Source organism: Arachis hypogaea, chromosome 13, assembly GCF_003086295.3.
Source record: "Arachis hypogaea cultivar Tifrunner chromosome 13, arahy.Tifrunner.gnm2.J5K5, whole genome shotgun sequence".
Lineage (NCBI taxonomy): Eukaryota > Viridiplantae > Streptophyta > Magnoliopsida > Fabales > Fabaceae > Arachis > Arachis hypogaea.
This window is the reverse complement of record NC_092048.1, coordinates 4,866,896-4,882,911: the sequence shown is the minus strand read 5'-3', so window position 1 is coordinate 4,882,911 and position 16,016 is coordinate 4,866,896. Positions and strand designations below refer to the sequence as shown.

At 37.3% G+C, this 16,016-nt stretch overlaps 1 protein-coding gene across 2 annotated transcripts; it reads left to right on the top strand.

Moving 5' to 3' along the window:
- Positions 1-8,089: 8,089 nt before the first annotated feature.
- LOC112736652 (ATP-dependent zinc metalloprotease FTSH 10, mitochondrial) lies at positions 8,090-13,344 on the top strand. Of its 2 annotated transcripts, none has more exons than XM_025786196.2 (8): positions 8,090-8,835; positions 8,938-9,163; positions 9,352-9,423; positions 9,646-9,785; positions 10,537-11,010; positions 11,188-11,955; positions 12,290-12,517; positions 12,749-13,344. In XM_025786196.2, the coding sequence occupies exons 1-8, from the start codon at positions 8,785-8,787 to the stop codon at positions 13,229-13,231; spliced, it is 2,442 nt and encodes an 813-aa protein (XP_025641981.1). In that variant the 5' UTR covers positions 8,090-8,784; the 3' UTR covers positions 13,232-13,344. The 2 variants fall into 2 exon arrangements, with proteins under 2 accessions (XP_025641981.1, XP_025641980.1); XM_025786195.2 differs by having other exon boundaries at positions 8,387-8,835; positions 9,349-9,423.
- Positions 13,345-16,016: the final 2,672 nt, after the last annotated feature.

The window sequence follows — 16,016 nt, the reverse complement described above, 5'->3', positions numbered from 1 at the left end:
GCTCCGAACCACGCAGCCCTTGTCCAAGGGCAGAGTAGAAGCGCATGCTCAGTGGACTCTGGTTCCTGCAAACAAATAGGACAGGTAGGAGTGTTAGAGATTTTCTTATTATAAAGATTTTGGAACACTGGCAAAATGTTATGCGAGGCCCGCCATAGAAAGGTTCTGATCTTTTGAGGCACTTTTAATTTCCAAATGTCTCTCCATAAATCCTTAAAGTCATCACTGGTTGATGGGCTAATGCTATTAGCAAGATACTGTTCTTTCCTGGCAGCATGGTAACCTGTTTTGATAGTATACTTGCCATCTGGTTTAAAAGGCCAACTAAGCTTGTCTTCTCTGCCAATAACACTCACCGGAGTTCTAATGATCTTCCCAACAGTATCTCCATCAAAATGTTTCCTTAATTCACTCATATTCCACCCCTGTCCTTCACTAATCAGCTCCTTTACAAATGTGACATCATCATTCATAACAACAGGACTGTTCGTCATGTTCAATATCCAATTGTCATCTAAAATTCGCACTCTTTCTCCATTTCCAACCAACCATCTCCCATTTCTCAAAAGGAAATCCTTACCATGCACAATACTTTTCCAGATCCAAGATGCTCCCCTTCCCGCCTTAGTTACTTTAAAATCCTCATTTGGGAAATAAACAGCCTTAAGCACCTGAACCCATACCGCATTAGGGCATTCAAAAACTCTCCATGCTTGTTTTGCCAAGTGTGCTAAATTTTGACTATAAAAATCTTTAAAACCAATTCCTCCATCCCTTTTGCTAGCACAAATTTTATCCCAACTTCTCCAATGGATACCCCTATCCTTACCAGTAGAGGCCCACCAAAATTTAGCCACTTTTTGACAAAGGCGATGACAAAAACTTTTAGGAAAGAGGACGACATTCATAGCATAGGCAAGTATCGCTTGAATAACCGATTTGATGAGAACCTCCCTCCCAGACTGAGAAAGCAGTTTTTCTCTCCAACCGCAAAGCTTATCAGTCACTCGCTCCTCAATCCACCTCAGAGCTTTATTCTTAGATCTGCCCACTGGGCTGGAAGACCCAGGTACTTGCCTGGTTGATCCCAAGCCGGCAACCCTAAGATCTCTTCTATTTCTACTCTATTTCTGATCGGAACCTGGTTGCCAAACGTGATACCAGACTTGTCAACATTTATTCGCTGCCCCGAGGCTTCTGTATACATATTTAAAATAGTAATGAGCTGATAAACTTCCTCCTCACTAGCTTTCGAGAAGATAATGCAATCATCCGCAAAGAGGAGATGAGAAATGGCTGGAGCAGTGGGAGCAATTTTGACACCAGAGATTCTACCCTCTTCTTTGGCCTTGTCCATGAGAATAGTAAAAACTTCAGCTGCTATGATAAACAGGTATGGCGAAAGGGGGTCTCCCTGCCTTAGTCCCCTCTGCGGCATAAACCTCCTCGACAAAACACCATTGATCTTAATTTTATAAGAAACCTGCGAGACACACATCATAATCAACTTGACCCAGTGCGGATTAAACCCAAAAGCATTCAGAGTTGCTTCTAGGAACGACCATTCAACCCTGTCATAGGCTTTATTCATATCAATCTTAACAGCTAAATTCCTGGAAGCAAACTGCCCTTTTGTATTTAAAGCATGAAACATTTCCTGCACTATCACCATGTTATCCTGAATGAGACGTCCCCCCACAAACGCACTCTGGATAGGTGAAACAATCGCATCAATAACTCTTCTAAGCCTAATAACCAACACTTTAGAAATGATCTTATATATGAAGTTGCAACAGCTGATTGGTCGAAGCTGATTAAGAGATTCTGGAAAATTGGTCTTAGGGACCAAGACTATAATAGTATCTCCAATGCTACTTGGTAGGACCCCTTCCCGAAAAAAGACCTTAACAACTTCACAAACCTCCTTCTGAAGAATTGCCCAATGCTTCTGGAAAAAAAGGCCATTTAATCCATCTGGACCAGGTGCCTTAAGACTTCCAAGGCTGAAAGTAGCTTCTTTAATTTCCTGATCAGAAACCTCCTTCAAAAGCTCTCGATTCATATCTTCAGTAACTCTAATAGGGATCTTGCTAATGCATTCAGACATAACAAGGTTGCCGGAAGCTTTAAACAGATTCTGAAAATGAAGAACAGCCAACTTTAGTATCTGATCCTCACCACACACCCATTCTCCACTAGTATCCTTTAACCTCACAATTCTATTCCTGTCCCTTCGTTGGATGGTAGAAGCATGGAAAAAAGCAGTATTCTTGTCGCCAAACTTCAGCCATTTCACTCTAGATCTCTGACCCCAATACTTTTCCTCCTGTTTCCATAACCTAATAATATCCATTTTCAAATTACTAATTTCCTGCTGCTGAGTATCCGAGTAATCTCTTTCCTCTGCTAGCTTAAGGCGATGCATTTGCTTTTGTATTTCAACATCGGCCCTCTTAAAGTTAGCCTTGCTCCATTTGACCAATTCCTGCTTACAACTATTCATCCTTCGAGACAAATTGGTCCAATGATCAACCGAGCTATTACAAACACTATTCCATCCTTTCCTGATGATATTACCACAGTCAGCATGATCAGCCCAAAAAGCCTCAAATTTGAAGCATCTGGTCCTTATTCCCCTGGGTGTAACATTGAGGACTAAAGGCCTATGGTCAGAACTAATAGCTGGTAAAGCTGAAAGGGTGGCATGTTGGAAAGCTTCTCTCCATTCCCAATTAGCAAGTACTCTATCTATCCTTTCCTTAGTGACAAAACCATTCCTTGGATTGCTAAACCATGTGTATTTAGTACCTTGTAACTCTAAGTCCATTAGAGCATTCTTATCAATAAAGCACCTGAAAGTGTCAATCTGACTAGTCGGCTTTGGATGCAACCCCACTTTCTCATGCTGCGCAATAACATCATTAAAGTCGCCAATAAAAGCCCTCGGCACATGCAAATTATTATCTACACAAGTTAACTCATTCCATAACTCCTTCCTTCTCTTAAAATCAGGATGGCCATAGACAAAAATTCCTTCCCAAACATTATCATTAACAGTGCTTATCTGGGCCTTAATAAAGTTATCACACCAAGCATAAACATCAATATTTATATTACTTTTCCAAAAAAGACAGAGCCCTCCGGACAACCCCCGGGACTCAACACAAAACATATTATCAAAACCTAAGTTTCTCCTAGTCCTAGCACAACTAAGATTACTAGCTTTAGTCTCCATAAGAAACAAAACGGACGGCCTAAGATATTTACAAATACTTCTTAATTCAGACACTGTCGATGGGGCCGCCATACCACGACAGTTCCAGCTAACAACAATCATGGCTGCTGGTGGGGCGTGATAAGGCCCGCCTCCTCAGCCATGACTGATCCAGGAACATATTTGAACTTCTTACCTGATTCTTCCATTCTTAGGTGTTCATCATCCTCAAACTTGTCAACAAAGACTGCGAGGTTGCTTGTATCCCTAGACCTTTTAGAGTTCAGATTCAGCCTCAGATCAAACGCCAGTTCCAACACAGGTTGACTATCATTCCTCTGCTCCGACCCAGCAGCAATCTTCTCCTCCTTATGATGCTGCTCCTCAGCTAGTTCGACGTAATACTCCTCTCCATTATCCATTCGCTGTATCATGGTTCTACCAGCAGCAGTAACAATTCTCTTCATTTTTGGTTTGTCCTTGTAGCTCCACACCTGTCCTGCATCATGCCTAACTATTCGTGTCTCCAACCCAGAGTGCTTGTTAATTTCTGCGTCACCATGATGCTTAGCTTGGGTCTGTTTTTTACCAAAGAGCTTCTCCAATTCTTCCCCAATTGTTAGCTTTCTGGAGTTCCCACAGACATCATCCTCTGTTTGTTGGCGCTGAATACAATCCTCCATCTGCTTGGGCTCATCCAAACGACCCTCATTCAGCCTTGTTCTGTTACCAAAAGGTTGGCACTTCTCATTCCCCCCAACCTCAAGATGCTCCTGACACGCCATATAAGACGTGGCATTGGGCCTAAATGCACAGCTACCTTCACCTGTCTCTTGAAGCTTGTCATAACCTTCCCTGATGTCAGTTCTAGTGTTTGCAAACTTGTCCCCACTTCTCAGAGCTTCCCCTGCTTCACCATGCAGCCTAGATCCGTGGCTTTCCTTTCCTAACGCCATCTGATGGACAGAATTTGCATAACGAGTTCGCAGAGGCTCTGTTTGTAATCCCCTGCCCGTACAACTCTCTTCAGTCAAATGCTCCTTCATATGCTCCATTTTGGCGCACTCCCCCTCACAAACTTGTTTAGCCTCAGTCCATTCCCTGTTCATTTCCTTCTCATCCTGCTCTTTCCCCTTGGCTGAGATGGCCCTGGCACGATTAACTCCCAAACCCAGCCCATACCTAGGTTGCATATGGTCCCAGCTAGCCACTGCCATTGGGCTGCTACATTCCTTCTTGGTATGACCTAGGACTCCACAATTCAGACAATAACTATCTTGTATCCTCTCATACTTGAAGTCCACCCAAATAGTTTGATGATTCTGTGTTGCTAACCAAAAACCCGTTGGCAAAGGCCTGGTAATGTTCATAGTTACCCTCACCCTCAAAAACGTTCTCTGTAGTGTATCATTTAATCTGGGATTTTCTGCTTCCATCACAGTTCCTAATTTCTTACCAATAATTTCTGCTGTTTTCCTTGTTATATAGTTGAGTGGAAGTCCATGTATTTGTACCCATAATTCCATATACCTGTGATCCACATCATACAGTGACTCACGTCCGTTCCATATCTGCAGATTAAGAAGATGTCCACGAATGCTCCAGGGCCCTCCGTTCCTTATTTGGATCCCTTTCCGCACGTCCTTAAAGCTGATGAGCAATTTGTTCCTGCCAACATCAGAAATGGCAACTCCTTCTGGATGGCCCCAGATACCCAGAAGAGCTGCTCTACAGGTATTGAAACTAACTTCTCTGTCTGATAGAATCTTTCCTACCAAGTTAAGATTTTCTGCATCAAAACTGTCATCCTCAACAGGATTTATGGAAATAACTTTGCCTTCGATAGATTGCTCCTCTTGGCAGGCCATATGTACTATTGTGCAAAAGAAAAAGAAGCTATGCAGAAAAAGGTGAGAAGTATGCACAAAGAGGTGAGTAACAAACAGGTAAGCACGAAGCTATTAATCCAAGGAAACACTCCATATGAGAGAAGAGATCTCCATGAGAGAGAAAAGGCGGTTCTGTCAACCGATTAATTTTGTTTGTTTCTCTTTTTTTGTTTCCTTCATTCGGTCAAAATTACTTGTTTATTTTACAATTATGAGTAGAAGAGTATACAATATTAAGGATGGATGAATATGGACAAAGCCCTACTTAGGCCTGGCCCAATTGACCGCCGGATAAGCATTGATAAACCTGATATTAAGGGTGAAAAAGATCAAACTTGACTACGAGCCTTCATTTTATTTACAAAGGCTTGCAGCACTTACACGAGGATTTGCTGGAGCAGACATTGCCAATGTTTGCAATGAAGCTGCTCCGATAGCTGCAAGGAGTGAGAAAGCTCAAGTGAAAATGCAACATTTTGAAGCAGCTATTGATAGGCTCATTTCAGTGTTTAAGAAATATGAAGTGATGAATAGATTGTGTGGAGAATAGCATTCTACTCCAAGTTATATGTGTTGTTCAGTTAAATATATAAATCATATATCTTGTTGCTACAATAGATTGAAAATGCTGGACTTTATAAAAATTGGAACTCTTAACTCGGCCTTTTCCATTTATTGTTAGAGTTTTTCTAATAATATATCTGTTTTTCAACCTGGTGATGAGCACTGGAAAGACGTACTGTATAGCTTTCCATGAATCAGGTCATGTTGTTGCAGGCTGGTTCTTGGAACATGCCGAACCTTTGTTGAAGGTAACTATAGTTCCTCGTGGCACAGCAGTTCTTGGGTTTGCACAGTATGTTCCAAATGAGAACTTTCTCAGGACAACAGGAGCAGCTTTTTTATATTTACTTGTATGACACTTGGTGGTCGAGCTGCTGAGCAGGTATATATGTGCACTGGTCTTTTCTCATCACCTTTGTGTTTCTTCTCCATGTTATTCTTTGCTGTAATTCTGGGAGAGAGGCCATTCAAGCCTGCTGAACTCACCAATTATGATAGGTTCAAGCAAGGTTTTCAAGAGGATGAGAAGAAGGTTGTAGCGCCAAGCACAGTAAAGAACCCTGAGGAGTGAGGACAGTGGTGGTTCTTCACCTAGAGACCCAGGTTGTTCCCACATAGTTGAACTAGTTTTTGTCTGTTATTCCTGATATAACTGCAGCTCTGCAGCATGGAAAAATAATTCGTCCCTGAGTTGTCTTAAATGGTGTAGACTGATTTAGCAATCCATTACAAGTTGAGTAGCAGTGTTACTAGTGTTAATCCTAAGGGCCAAATCCTAAGAACTCAAGTAACACACCTATGCAAGAGAAATATTTCCTATGACGCCTTTTCTAAGATAAAAGGATACTTTTACTGCGGAACTATAAATTAACGTGGATTGAAACCAATAAATTCATTAACAAAAGAGAAGAATAAGATCGATACTCTAATAAATATAAGAGTTTATCTATGCCATGTTTATAAATTAAAAAAATTTCCATTAAAAATATAAAAAAATTTAATTTTTAATACATTTATTTTGTATTTATTAAACAAAAATATTTAAAATTTTTGCTAATGATAAATTTATCATGTATTTTTAGAGTACATGTTAGTTAAATCCTAAATATAATTATACTCACATCCAAATCTTTTTATAAATTAAGTCCAACTAAGTCAAACAATAAAACTTTGAATAATGCTAGCATAATTATTTTTTGTTATGTTAGACTAACTTTGTTGGACTTGGTTAACAAAAGACTTGGATGTGTAGCATTATTCGGTTAATAGGTTGTTATATGTATAATAAAAATTTAAATTTTCAATACTTATTTAAACAAATGATGAACTGGTTCTTGTATCATAGCAGAAAGCATTCGTTCAAGTTCTTTTCGGGACTTTGGTGGATATGGCGAGCAAGGAATAATAACATCTTTAATCCTCATGAAACTTGGCCTCCGAAAAAAGTGATTTGTCTGGCATTAACTTCAGAAAATGAGTTTAGGAATATTTTTTAATTACAACATATGTCCCTTCCTTCTACTCTAAATAGTTTTTGGAATCCCCCATCCATTGGTACTTTTAAGATTAATTGTGATGCTAGTTATCTTGGTTCGGGTGATAGTGTTGGTTTTGTTTGTGTTATTAGAGATTGTAATGAGAGTTGGCAAACGAGGTGTTTGGGAATGATTGAGAGTAATAATATTCTTCAAGGAGAATTGTTTGCTATTTGGAGAGGATATTTTTTAGCTTGGGATATGGGTCAGAGTCAATGAGATGTTATTTGTAAGACGGATTGTGTGGAAGTGTTTAATTTTGTTACTAATCACTAAGATGGTTTTTGATTTATTGATCCATTAGTGTTCAAAATAAAAAATATCATGCATTAGAATTTGTGTGTTAACTTTCATTTGATTATGAAAGATGCAAACACGGTGATAAATACTATGGCAAAAATAGCGATGAAGTTACAACTTTCTCATGTGGAGTTTCCTTCACCTTTGAAGGAGTTTAAAAGTAGTCTTAAATGAGACTATCCTCTATTTATAACACTTCATTTGTTTTGTTTTATTTTATTTTTTTTTGTTTAGTTTGTTTCCGTCAAAAAAAAAAATCTAAATTGATTATCAATCTGACCCATTGGTTAGGTGCCAGGTGGATGGCTGGTATGGTTTTTTAAGAAGCCCAAGATTTTCCTTTGTTAAATGAAAACATTGGGCCATTAAGTGGGCCTCTAATTTAACCAAAATTCATATGATACAGTATTGCCTCAAAGGTTTCGGGTCGAGTCTTACCGGCTGGAACCGAAAAGAAAAAATTAATAAATATATGAGAAGTGTATGAATGTGTATTGTGTACATAAAATTGGGAATTATCTAATCTATTGGATACCTAAAATTAGGATTGTCCAATAAAAAAAAAGTATTGCCTCAAGGAAATGGCTGAAATGCTGCATCTCTATAACAAAAATGAAGAAACAAGAGGCGGCACCTTATTTTGCAAAATCTTTTCAACTAAATTAGTATAAATACAGTAAATCTATAGTTAAATATACTGAATTAGACTAATTGTTTGGATCATCATTATTTTCATCCAAACAAGAAAAAACCTTTGGATCATTATTTTCGGATCATGTGATTGGCTAACCATCCAAACAAAAAATATCAACAGGTGGGGAGAATTATTGACCTGATTACCATGCCAACTTTTAATTATTCATCTCATTTGATTTTTTCTATCAACATAATTCATTTTTTTGGATGAAGAACCTGTGGGTCGACTACCGTGTTTGCCAAGACAATTTATAAAAACTAAGAAAGCAAAAGCAAACGTGCTTCTTTGTTGACCTCTAATGACATTTTATAAACCAAAGGCAACGTCGTTATTTTCCTAACCAAACACTGCGTTAAACCACCGCGTCGTTCATGTTATCTTCGCCACCAATAATAACACACTTCTTCATTCTTTCCCAAATCCTTTCTTCAGATCTATCCAAGTCACTCTTCACGCTTAATTCTTCATTCTTATTGTGATGATTGTATTTTGTTTATTTTTTCGAATAAAATTTTAGGTTAGGATTATTATATATTTATACTTCAATCAACTTCAACCTCTGTGTTTTCTACTTTTCTTCCAACCATGATTTTTTCAAGGATTGGGCGCTCACTCTCGCGCTCTTCACGCGCCAAAGTAAGAAACCTTCTCCCTTTTTTTTTTCTCCTCTTTCGATCCGAGTTCCGTTTGCTCCTGAGAATATAGCGTAAAAGTTCCAACTTTGGATTTGGATTGCAGGATTATTTGCGCGGCGATGCGAAATTGGGAACCCTTCTCGGAGCTACGCGGACGAATGTGCATTCGGAAGGAATGGAGCTGGGATTAGGGTTTTTTAGGGGATATGTTGCTCATGCTAGAGCTCGTGGAAACGGAATCCTTTCCAGTTTGCCTGATTTTAAGTGTGTTGCGGCAAACCCTAAGATTCATTACCGGTTGTTTTCCAGCGAAGGACCTAAGAAGAAGAGTAAGTTAGGATTTTTGTTGTGCCGTTTGTGTACTGTCTACTGTGTGCGTCTGTATTGGTAGTGGAAATGGAACTGATTTTGTTGATGCTTTTATCTGCTGAACTGAGCTGATTGCTTTTACTTTAGGGATTGTTTGGATTCAGTTTTACAATTTTCTGATTGATGTTTGTTGTTGTTTCCTTAGCAGATTATGAGAACTTCTATCCCAAGGAGAAGAAGGAAATTCCAAAGGGGGAGGATAAAAAGCATGAGTCTAAAGGTAAGAAAAAAACAGAGGACATTTCGTGTGAAGTTATTATGGCAAATTGTGTGATTGGTGCACTAAGATCAACTAATGATAGGTTTAACAGTTGCTTAACTTTTGTGTAGATCTTGTGGACTTGTAGATACTCTTTTAATTTTCCTTTATTCTTCTTGGATTTGGTGTATCTTTTACGTGCTATAACTTTGTGATGTGTACATTTGCACATTCTAATTTCAGAAGAGTCAGAGACAAACACAGATGATCATGGAAGTTTTCAAGAGACTTTCATGAAGCAAGTTCAAAATTTTATCACTCCTTTATTGGTGATGGGGCTATTTCTTGGATCATTTAATTTTGGTCCTCGTGAACAGCAACAGGTAAGCATAGCTTCAAGCATATTAGGAGTGCCTGTTGTGTGGTTTGAATTTGTTGTATCATTGAAGTTGGGTTGAGTTGAGAAATTGAGATATACGAATACCTGCTTTTCATTTGATGAAACCAATGATTTCAAATGCATGAAAAGTTAACTTTGTGTTGCTCAGATAACTGACACATTTTGCTGCTATTGTCTTAATGTTTTGATGGATTAGGATACATGGAAATCGCCGAGATCACAAAAACTAGTTTTGTGCTATATCATGTATTATACTACTTTGTTTGCGGAATTCTTTTGATGCTACACCAGTATCGAGCCCTGCATCCAATATTTCATTAGGATCCCTCCATGATTGCTTGTCTTCTCCTTAGTCCTTTTCTTATTTGCATGTGTGTACTGTTGGGATTTTTTTTTTTTCAGGGACTCTTATGTGAAAGCTTATTTCATTGATATACCTTTCCTGATTTTACTTGGTGGATTTTCCTTTAGCTAAAGTTATTAATATTGAAGCTCCATTAATAATTTTGCATTCTGTTAATTTCAAGAATTTGGTTTTTGCAAGTCTTAAATCTAGCTTAAGCTGTGCACTGTTTGCGCTACTTTTTATAAGGGTGACTTTGCATGATTTCTATGAGAATATACCACTATTCTTCCTGGCTATAAGATGGTTTATTTTGTCTGCTTTTGTTAGTTTCTTTTATTTCATTATTATGATTTCTTGTTGACATCAAGCACAATTTGACTACATGCAGATTAGCTTTCAGGAGTTTAAAAATAAGCTTTTGGAGCCAGGATTAGTAGACCATATTGTTGTGTCGAATAAGTCGGTTGCCAAAATATACGTGAGGAATACTCCTCGTAACCAAACGGAGAGTGAAGTTATCCAGGGAACCCTCCCCGCAAAGGGAACTGGTGGGCAATATAAATATTATTTCAATATTGGAAGTGTGGAATCTTTTGAGGAGAAGTTAGAAGAAGCGCAAGAAGCACTAGGCATTGACCCCCATGATTATGTTCCTGTTACATATTCTTCTGAAATGGTTTGGTACCAGGAATTGATGAGGTTTGCTCCAACACTGTTGCTTTTGGGATCCCTCTTCTATATGGGAAGGAGAATGCAAGGTGGACTTGGTGTTGGCGGCGGCGGCGGTAATAAGGGTGCTCGTGGAATATTTAACATTGGGAAAGCCCATGTTACTAAAGTAGACAAGAATGCGAAAAATAAGGTTAATTGCTTTATTCTTCATCTTTTATAAGATGGCCATTTTTCTGAATCTTGTTTAACAGCATGTTTCCAGTTGCTCTCATTGCCTTGCAATTTTGGTAATTTATTCAAGGGAGATGTAGGTGGTGCATAACACAGTGCAGATACAAATTTCTTATTTCTCCTCATATATTTACAGGTTTTCTTTAAAGATGTTGCTGGTTGCGATGAGGCAAAGCAAGAAATTATGGAGTTTGTCCACTTCCTTAAGAACCCAAAGAAATATGAAGAACTAGGGGCAAAAATCCCCAAGGGTGCTCTCCTGGTTGGTCCTCCTGGCACAGGAAAAACCCTTTTAGCAAAAGCAACAGCAGGGGAATCTGGTGTTCCATTTCTTTCGATATCTGGTTCAGATTTTATGGAGATGTTTGTTGGTGTTGGACCATCTAGGGTAAGAAACTTGTTTCAGGAAGCAAGGCAGTGTGCCCCTAGTATTATATTTATTGACGAGATTGATGCAATTGGTCGAGCAAGGGGACGTGGAGGTTTCTCTGGTGCAAATGATGAACGTGAAAGTACATTAAATCAGTTACTGGTGGAGATGGATGGTTTTGGAACCACTGCTGGGGTGGTTGTACTTGCTGGAACAAATAGACCTGATATCTTGGACAAAGCTCTACTTAGGCCAGGGAGATTTGACCGCCAGATAAGCATTGATAAGCCTGATATTAAGGGTCGTGACCAGATATTTCAGATCTACTTGAAAAAGATCAAACTTGACCACGAGCCTTCATTTTATTCACAAAGGCTTGCAGCCCTTACACCAGGATTTGCGGGAGCAGACATTGCTAATGTTTGCAATGAAGCTGCGCTAATTGCTGCAAGGGGTGAGGAAACACAAGTGACAATGCAACATTTTGAAGCAGCTATTGATAGGATCATTGGTGGTTTGGAGAAGAAGAACAGGGTAAGTTCTTTTTTAGATTTAGCTAAATGGATTTTTAGCGTAAAATACTACAATTGTCTTTTTAAACTCTTAATATTTAATAAAAGTTTTCAGTGTTTCCCTTTCATCAAAGGTTATGGTGGGTAAGAAATAAGAAGGGATGGATAGGTTGTGTGGGTTTGGTTGTGGAAAATAGCATTCTATAGTTATATGTATTGTTCATTTAAATATGTAATCATATCTTATTGCTATAATAGATTGAAAATGTTGGACTGTTTAGAATCTGGAACTCTTGACTGCCTTTTTTCAACTTATTATTAGAGTTTCTCTAATAATATCTATGGTTTTCAACCAGGTGATAAGCAAGCTGGAAAGACGTACTGTAGCTTACCATGAATCGGGTCATGCTGTTGCAGGCTGGTTCTTGGAACATGCCGAACCTTTGTTGAAAGTTACTATAGTTCCTCGTGGCACAGCAGCTCTTGGGTTTGCACAGTATGTTCCAAATGAGAACCTTCTCATGACAAAGGAGCAGCTTTTTGATATGACTTGTATGACACTAGGGGGTCGAGCTGCTGAGCAGGTAATTTTCTCTCCATTGATATGTACTTGTCTTTTCCCATCACCTTTTTGTTTCTTCCCCTTGTTATTCTTTGTTGTAGTTAATGTTTGATCTCCTATTAAGAGAAATAATGATGTTCATTGCTTAGTCGCTGATTTTTCAATCTCAAGTCTTTATTACCGCCATGTATCATGGGTTACCAAACTCCAACCTTCAATGACAATAATCATTTAATTTTCTGCGCTGATGTAGATTCTCGTCGGAAGAATCTCAACTGGTGCGCAAAATGACTTGGAAAAAGTGACCAAGATGACATATGCCCAAGTAGCAATCTATGGTTTTAGCGACAAAGTTGGCCTCCTCTCTTTCCCTCCAAAAGAGGATTCGTTTGAGATGACTAAACCATACAGCAGCAAGACAGCTGCGATCATTGATAACGAAGTCCGGGAATGGGTGACCAAAGCTTATAAACGGACCGTAGAGCTCATCGAAGAACACAAGGAGCATGTTGCTGAGATTGCAGAGTTGCTTCTTGAAAAGGAAGTACTTCACCAGGAAGACCTTGTTCGAGTTCTCGGAGAGAGGCCATTCAAGCCTGCTGAACTCACCAATTATGATAGGTTCAAGCAAGGTTTTCAAGAGGTAGAGGAGAAGGTTGTAGAGAGAAGCACAGTAGAGAACCCTGAGGATAGTGGTGGTTCTTCACCCTTAGAGCCCCAGGTTGTTCCCACATAGTTGAACTAGTTTCTGTCTGTTATTTGTACATGAGTTTGTTGTTTTTCCATTTCCTGGTATGATAAGGACATGACCTTTTATGATAACTGCAACAAGGAAAAATAATTCGTCCCCGATTTTTCTTTAATGGTATATACTGACTTAATAAAACTTAATTTCCACAATCCACAGCAATGTTGAGCCATTTAACTCCATGACAGTACGAGTTGAATAACACTCTTGCTAGTGTTAATCATAATGGAGAAATCCTAAGAACTCAAATAAGTAACATAAGTAATTGGAGCCAATGCAAGCAAGAGAGGTGTTTCTCTGCATTATTCACCATCTAACATTCTAGTTTCGATGGTTATATTTAACTATGTACCCTTTCCTAAGAGAAGATAAATGGATATTTTTCCTGTGGAACTACAGTATTGAGATTAATGTAAACATTTTTAACGGTACAATACTACAATGTTAAAAAGAGCAGTGCAATGTCATAGAAAAAATTGTTGGAATTTAATAATTTTACAGCTTGATCCAAACCAATAAATTCACTAACAAAAGAGAATATAAACCATAAATTTCACTGACAATTTATATGTTTTACAAACTCTTATTTTGTTCAACTTTGCACAGCTATAATATTGCAGTCGCATACAAGTAAGTGATATCAAAAGATATATTACATAAAACTTCTGAATAAGGGTATTCATTGATCGGATTGTATCCGTAGATTCGCGGTAAATATCCGCATTCGATCCGAAAATTGCGGATATAATTCGATCCGTATATTGATCGGATCGGATAGGATCTGATCCGTACCCTTTACGGATCGGATCGCGGATATCTGCTCTACATCGGCATATCCGATCCGCACAATAATAATTAAAAATAAATAAATATATATATATTTGGTATTATATTTACTTGTTTGTATGTTTTAGTTAGTAATTATTATTCATATATTGTATTATTTTATTTTTGTTATTTAGAAAAATTTTAATTAAAAATATTTTAGGAATAAATAAGTTTTAAAATGTGAAAGAAATATTTTTATTGGATTTTTTACATAAAAATATAATTAAAAAGAGAAGGTTCAATTATGCGGATATATTCGATATCCGATCCGATTTGCAGATCGGATCGGATACTAAAAAACGCGAATATCATATCCGATCCGATCCGATGAAAATTGTGTGAATTGGATCGAATTTCTGGCCATATCCAATCCGATCCGATTCGCGTACACCTCTACTTCTGAAAATTGTGTATTTAATTTGATTTTTTGTGAAAATGTTTAGACAAGTATTTGGAAGGTACATACAAAAAACTAAAGGAAAATTTAATCACTAAACCACATTTTTCTTTCTTTCTTTTTTTAAATTCGATTATAAAAAAATATTAAAAAGCGTAAAATCGCTAAATTTTAAAAATAAAAATATCTTATTTTTGTAATCATATTTGTAAAAGGTGGTATTAAAATTCTATTTTTAAAAACTTTTTTGATAATATATTTTATATATGATTATTTTTGTCTAATTTTTTAATTCTTCTAAACCTTATTTTATTGTCAATATTTTTTTGAAATTATTTTTATCAATTACTAGTAGAGCTAAACCCCAAAATGGTCCCTGAAATTGATGTCGTGCACTAAAATTGTCCCTGAGATTCCAATTGCACTAATTACCTCCCTGATTGACAAAAATGCACCATATTAGTCCCTGACCCATTTTCCATTAATATCGTGATGACATGGCTTGATGACGTGGACTGTAAGTGACACATGTCATTCCATGATTTGACCACATGTAATGATATGATGATGTGGTGACCAGTGACACGTGACATGCTGATGTGGATGGTTGTGCCACGTGTCAATGTTATTTGGCCACGTATCCGTTTGTGCCACGTGTCGCAATAGTATTTGTCCACGTGTCTTCCATTATGTCATCATTGTAAATGCACCAAATTAGTCCTTTACTTTGCATTAAGTGACTCATTTTAGTCCTTGAAATTGAATGTCATGCACCAAATTAGTCATTTCATCAGTTTTTTCTCATTTTTTTTATAAATTCAAAATTCTCAATATTTTTTAATGCATTAATTTTAATTCTATTTTTTCACATGTTAATCAAATAAAAGTGCTTTTATAAAATATTTTTTCTTTTGCGAATACCCTAACCGCCGATTTGGAGTTGACGTGAAGACGTGAAGGCATTTCAAGCACCTTCACTACCATCTCCGACCTCTTTTAGTGCTTTTATAAAATATTTTTTCTCTTGCGGATATCCCTAACCGCCGTTTTGGAGTTAACGTGAAGACATTTCAAGCTTTCCTCATTACCATCTTCTACCTCTTTCGTCTAGACTGCAGAGGTCGGAGATGATAGTGAGGATGCTTGAAGTGCCTTCAATCTAGTTCATTTACACATAACGAAAACGGGTATTTCAAAAAAAAACAAAAAAAGATGTTTCTTTTAATTATTGATTTCTTGTTAAAAACACATATTTTTTTATGAAAAAAATGTGTCTAATCAATCATATAATTATTTTTTTTTATAATAACATAGTTATATATTACAAAATTGATCAATGTTAAATTATTAAAAAAATTATATAATTAAAACTAAAATCTTAAAACTTTTTATGAAAGCACTTGTATTTAAATGATATATGAAAAAATAGAAATGAAATTAGTGCATCCAAGATATTGAAAATTTTAAATTTAAAAAAAATGAGAAAAAATTAGTGAAGGGACTAATTTAGTGCATGATATTCAATTTCAGGGACTAAAATAAGTCACC

Coding starts and splice junctions, on each gene's coding strand:
- LOC112736652 (XM_025786195.2), top strand. CDS start 8,785: ATGATTTTTTCAAGGATTGGGCGCTCACTCTCGCGCTCTTCACGCGCC. Junction 11,011..11,187: donor ACAAGAATGCGAAAAATAAG/GTTAATTGCTTT, acceptor ATATATTTACAG/GTTTTCTTTAAAGATGTTGC. Junction 12,518..12,748: donor GGGGTCGAGCTGCTGAGCAG/GTAATTTTCTCT, acceptor GCGCTGATGTAG/ATTCTCGTCGGAAGAATCTC.